This window comes from Bison bison, unplaced genomic scaffold (genome assembly GCF_000754665.1).
Source record: "Bison bison bison isolate TAMUID 2011002044 unplaced genomic scaffold, Bison_UMD1.0 scf7180017864495, whole genome shotgun sequence".
In the NCBI taxonomy this organism is placed as follows: Eukaryota; Metazoa; Chordata; class Mammalia; order Artiodactyla; family Bovidae; genus Bison; species Bison bison.
In genome coordinates, this window is record NW_011495054.1 from 7,106,350 (window position 1) to 7,112,441 (window position 6,092).

Genomic DNA, 6,092 nt, shown 5'->3' on the forward strand with positions numbered 1-6,092 from the left:
CCACACTCTGGAGGCCGCAAGCCGCACCACTGAAGCCCATGTGCCTACAGCCCGTCCTCTGCAACAGGAGAAGGCACCACCAGAAGAGGCCATCTCATCACAATGGGAGGGCAGCTCCCGCTCGCCACAACCAGAGAAAAGCTGGCGTGCAGCAACAAAGACCGGCATGGCCAAAACGAATATACTTTTTTAAGCTGCAGAAAACAACATTAAAAAACAAAAAAACGTGCTGAGGATTCCTGCCCCCCACCTGATTTCTCTTTGCAGCCGACGCCGACAGAGAAAGCTCCGTATGTGGGCCTGAATCTCCACAGCCGCCCGTTCTCGTTCCTTCTGCACCAGCCTTTCCTCTCGAGCCTGACGGGCTCTGTCGATGAACCAAGCTCTCGAGGTCTGAGAAACGGTGAACATGTTTGCAAACTTGCACAAAGCCTGCAAGGAAAACAGCCAGTGGCTGATGTCAGTCATGATACAAAAAACACTCATGGAAAGGGGCTTAGGAGCAAAGGGCAGAAAGCCCTGGCACCCTCCCCAGGGGCTAAAAGCTCTCCTGGCACGAGTCCCAACTTCCTATCGGCTCCTTTCATGCAACTCCCCAGACCAGCGACGCTTTCTCCTATACTAAATAATTACATTTTCTTAAGAGAAGGAACACAGCGCCTGGCATAGGGTTCAGGCTCAGTAATCGTTTAATGAATAAACAAAGCATGAATCGATTCCATCTATAAAGCTCTAATTCAAACCAGGCCTCTTCTAAGTCAAAGGTCCCTGGATATTTCACTGAACAGTCAGCTTTTATTTTGCCAAGTAAAGACTGGAGGGCAAAACATTAAACATAATTATTTACTGTTACCATCATTTTATTCATTTATTCACTCAACAAATATTTACTGATACCTACTTTGTGCCCAGCACAAAAGAAGCCTTTCATTTTTTTTAAAGGCCAATTAAACATAAGGAAAGCCAAAGGTACATGATTCCAGAATGTGAGATGATCCATTACATTGAATGTGTTTGGTTCTAAGCACAACTTATCCTGCTGTCCTTACTATTCCCATTCGGCCAAGGGCTTATGAAGATGTTAGAGCAGAGATGCCCGCATCCATAGACTGGCATTCTTGGACAGAGGCTCTCAATTAGCCATTATAGTGTCATCTAAATCACCAGTAACTGTCTTTTCCCAAAAGGATGGTTGTGGCTATCAGCCTAGAGCACACAGTACTGGTCCATGGAGCCTCTCACACTGAGATAATGGCTTTACATGCTTGAAAACTTTGTCCTTTTATGCAAAATAATCAGCCTAGCTGACACAGGCACTGAAATGAATTATTCAGAAATTCAGACTTCTAGAAAACCATCTTTTTACCAAGTTACCTCACTCGAAGCCATGCTCACGTGAAAACATCCAGGATAAAAAGGGTCACGTGAGGCTCCTCCCCAAGGGACCTGTGTGACCCCTGTTCAACGCTGATCCACAGCTGGTAAACAAGGCTTTGCCAACATGCCGGTCTCTCATCAGTAATTCTCAAGACAAACATGGAGACAGTCCCTCCTGGAGTGTGTGTGGCGGGGGGTGCCGGGGGAGCAGTAGAGGGAGCCTCTAACCAATATTAAGACAGGAGGTTGCATGCAGACTGTGACTAAGTACCTGTAATTCGATCTTGAAACTTTCACCTGATGCCAGGAGGGAGTGTGAGAAGACAGGCGATAGAGTCTTCTCACCTGAGGACCTGCTGGTGACGCAGAAATGTCAGGTAATCATTAGTGATCTTACACAGGACTCACGGCTAAGGGCGGCTTCTCACTTCAGAGGAGCTCGTCTTTTCTGGCAAAAGAAAAAAAATCCAGATTTCGGATTGAGTTTTATAGGCAGGGCATCGTCTTATCTTCGTCACGGGAAAAAAAGTAATAAAAACAGGGCCTCTGGTTTAAAAAAAAAAAAAAACCCACCCATGTCCTCTTTAATTAATTAATATCAGATCTAAATGGCACATGTATCTCCCCAGCCCTCAGTTTCAAGGAAGCAGGTTGAGAATAAGCCCAAAGAAGTTGCTGAATTAGAGCTGTAGGCTTTATGATGGCAACCAAGAAAGAATAACACAGGGAATGGAATGTTTAAAAGCCACTGCAAATTATGTTTAGCATTTTTAGCAAACTGGAAAAATGTTTATGCTTAAGAAATGAAAAAGGGGCTGGCCGTGAACCAATACCCTCATTGAGTTCAGGCTCACACTGCTTGTCACACAATAGTCCAATAAGTCAAGAGACCACTGCTGGGGCAGGGAACAGCGACTTTATTTGAGAAGACAGCAAACCGAGATGATGGTGGACTCATGTCCCAAAGAACCATCTTGCCTGAGTTAGAATTCAGGCTTCTTTTATACTAAAAAGGGAGGCAATAAAGTCAAACATTTCTTGGTTCCGGTCAGCTTCCAGAGGGGATGTGTTCATGTCTTCCTCCCTGCAGTCATTCATGGGTAGGCCTGGTCAGGATATTTCCTGTGAGCTAAACAAAGGTATTTTAGCTTAAGGCTCATTAGCTGGGAGGCAGAGTTCCCAAAGAGGGGCCACTGAGTATAATTTAGGCTTATATGCGACATCCCTTTAGGGATTAACTTGTAATAGAATACAAAAGATTCTTCCCTATGACCCCAATTCCATCAAGAAAAAGTCCTGTGGACAGGTAGATACAAAACTGGGGAAAAAACAGGAATGCTTGTTTTAACCAGTGAATATAACAAAAAAGAAGCAAGCTCACAGACATAAAGAACAAGTGGTTGCCCGTGGGGCCAGGGAAGGAGAAAAGGGTAAGGCACTAAGAGGTACGAACTGGAAGGTTTGAAATAAGCTGCAGGAGCTTTCCTGGTGGTCTGGTGGTTAAGAATCAGCCTCGCAATGCAGGGGACAGGGGTTCGATCCCTGGTCTGGGAAGATCCCACATGCCGAGGGACAACTAAGCCCGTGTTCCACAGCTACTGAGCCTGCATTCTAGAACCTGAGCTCTGCAACAAGAGAACCCACAGCAATGAGAAGCCCGCACGCCACTAGAGAGTAGCTGTTACTCGCCCCAACTAGAGAAAGCCCACATGCAGCAACAAAGCCCAGTGCAACAACAGAAAACAAAACAAGCTGCAGGGATATTTTGTACAACATGGGGGAATGTAGCCAATATTTTACAACTGCAAATGGAGGACAACCTTGAAAACCTGAGTCACCGTATACTGCACCCCTGTAACCTACATGTATTATACATCACCTATATTTCAATTAAAGAAGAATGGTTGCTTTGAGGTAGTGGGACTGTGTGACACTTTGCTTCCCTAACTGGTCTGTTTTCTTGAATTCTCCACAGAAGGCATGTGGTCAGGCGACATGGCACTGTGAGAGGCACGAGTGTTTTGGAGTCAGGCAGAGCAGGAGCGAGCCGTAGCTGTGCCGTGTACTGCGGGGATACAGCTCTGAGCCATCCTGTCTTGTCCATTAATCAGCTTAGAGGCTGATCATAAGGACTGAGATGATGACATCAAGCACCCGTCGAAGTGGCTGACAGGGCGCATAGTCAATAAGTCTGACGTATTATTTTTATACACACAGATCTGCCTTTTAAAAACTCTTTACTAGAGGCCCTTAACTGTACAGGCACTCTGGGTCTGTGGATAGGAAAGAATGGTCACCTGTTAAAAGAGTTTTTTCTATCACCAGTCCTGTCACCTGGGCTATGAACCCTTGGGCTTGGGCCCTGTTTAGACTGGGTGACAGCCTCAAGCCTCTCAGAGCTGCAAACAAACCTGCCCAAGCCATGAGCACGTGGTATACTCTTCCCTTAACATGGAGACAGTCTCTCTCGGGGGGCAGGGGAAAGATGGGGAGGGAGAAGAAGAGAGAGCTTTTCCCGACAGAAAAATGGGAGGCTGCATGTAAACTGTGACTAAGCACCCGTGAGGCTATCTCAAAACTTCCCTTCTCCCGGGGGCTCTTCTTGAGCTCACCAACCCCTGGGCAACGCTGTATGCTGGTTTGTTTACACCACGTAATGGTCCACACTTTGCAGTTTTTCAAATCCTTTCTTCTTCACTTCTTCTAGCTGCATAATATCTATTACAGTTCATCAATCAAATAAAAACACATCAGAAGTATTTGTGAGGTACTTACTCTGCTAAATGCCCTGGATGATCAAAGAAAAGGCTGTGTATAGCAGAGAAAGACCTGGATCAAAGCAGCCTTTGGGTTTTTTCAGTTCTGATTCTTTCTCATTTGGTCAAGTTCCTTATCCTCTGTACGCCTCAATTTCCTTTTCTGTAAATTGAAGTTTGGGATTTTCCTGGAGCTCAGATGGTAAAGAATCTGCCTGCAACGCAGGAGACCCGAGTTCGATCCCTGGGTCAAAAAGATCCCCTGAGAAAGAAATGGCTATCCATTCCAGTATTCTTGCCTGCAGAATTCCATGGACAGAGGAGTCTGGTGGGCTACAGTCCACGGGGTCACAAAGAGTCGGACATGACTGAGCAACTGACATACACACAGGTAGCCCAGGTTAGACCACTAGTAAGGGACAGAGCCAAGGTTTTAATAGAGTTAGGACCCTACTTCTACAGTTCCATAAGAGATTCAGTCTTTTCTGGATGAGGTCAACGTCATGGAGAACTATGAAAGAGCCTGACAGTCCAGGGAGGGTCATCCCAAAGGGAAGCACCATAAATACCAACTGCTGTCTGAGGCCCACAGAATTCTCCACTCATGGTGGGAACAGCTGGGCAGCCAGGTTGAACGACCATCACCATTGGTTAAGTGTGGACCATGGGTCAAATACTATACAGATATTTAATCACCTCTGACTTTTCAACAGCTCTATCAGGTCTCAATAGCCTAATTTTCTTAAGAATAAGCAATAGGACTTAGATTATTAATGATAACAGCTATCACTATCATTTATTGAAGGCTATAGCCTATATAGGTGCATGCTACCACCTTCCCACAGAGAAAACGATATTCAGAGAGGGACATGACTTGTCAGAGTTCAGAAGGCTCCTGATTTTGAACTCATCTCCAACTCCAAAACAATTACTTATTTCAAGTGAAACAGAGAAGACCCAGGGACGCCCCCATTCACAGAAGGCAAAGTCAAGAATGCTAGACTGCCCGTGGGGCCAAGATGGAGTCAGATTACTACCAGCTTTTTCTTTACTATTATTATTCACTTCAGCTGTTTTTATTGAGAGCCGTCAGGCATCGTACTAAAACTTGAGTCACACGAGATCCTCCATTTGACAGGAGCTAGTTACTCCATTTTACAGAGTTGGAAACTGAGGCACAGAGAAGGGAGGGAATTCACTCAAGGTTATAAAGAATCGGTTGGAACTCCGGTACGGATGACTTCTGAGGCCCGGCGTCTGTCCTCGGCATCAATCACAATAACAATTTTTTTTCATCCAGCACAAGTCTGTTTATAAAGGCCTATTGCCTCTTTTTATCTCAGTAGCTCCGGAAATAAAAAGGCCACGGAGAAACGTCCCCTGAAGCCCCAAAACCAGCCCCCAGCACCTGCAACCCCGACCAGGCGAAGCAGGGACCCGGCCCTAGGGCTAACTCCCTCCCAGACCCCGATCCCACCACCCGGAGAACCCACAACCCTGTTCCCACTCGCTACCCACAGGCCGTAGACCTTTATCTGCTCGAGGCCCCGGCGCTCGGGATCGAGGCCGCAGTTATCACCGCTTCAGCCCAATACCCCCGAGTTCTGCCAGACCCGGGGCAGCGGCCGAGGCCCGACCGCCATCTTGCCCCGGGGTGTTCACTCTGAGAGTTCCGTCGGAAAACAACAACCAGTTCCGGAAACGACACTTCCGAAGAGCTTATTCGTCCGGATGGGAAAACCTCCCTGCATCTTGTCATTTATGGGAGCTGCAAAAGCGGAGCATTCAGGAGAGGGATAAACGTCTGACCCAGCCGAGAAGAGACGCAACCCATTCTAACTAGGGAGCTTGGAAGAAAAGCGGTCTCTATCTAGTAGTAGTACGACGGACCCTTTAGGAAGGTGTCCTCTGCGGGGCGGAAGTGAGGTGCAGACAGCGGAAGTCCCCGCCCCGGCCCCG

At 47.0% G+C, this 6,092-nt stretch overlaps 1 protein-coding gene across 7 annotated transcripts in view; it reads right to left on the reverse strand.

The window, feature by feature from the left end:
* UBE3B (ubiquitin protein ligase E3B) overlaps positions 1–5,802 on the reverse strand; it is a 45,891-nt gene extending 40,089 nt beyond the window's left edge. The window contains exons 1-4 of one of the 7 annotated variants that reach the window (XM_010828664.1): positions 5,663–5,802; positions 4,153–4,296; positions 1,649–1,825; positions 251–432 (exon numbers count right to left, since the gene is read on the reverse strand). In XM_010828664.1, coding sequence (XP_010826966.1) covers positions 251–411 — 161 coding nt within the window. In that variant the 5' untranslated portion in view covers positions 412–432; positions 1,649–1,825; positions 4,153–4,296; positions 5,663–5,802. Of the gene's footprint in view, positions 1–250; positions 433–1,648; positions 1,826–4,152; positions 4,297–5,647 lie in introns of all 7 variants that reach the window. The other 6 variants (XM_010828660.1, XM_010828662.1, XM_010828663.1 and 3 more) reach the window with 6 other exon arrangements.
* Positions 5,803–6,092: the final 290 nt, after the last annotated feature.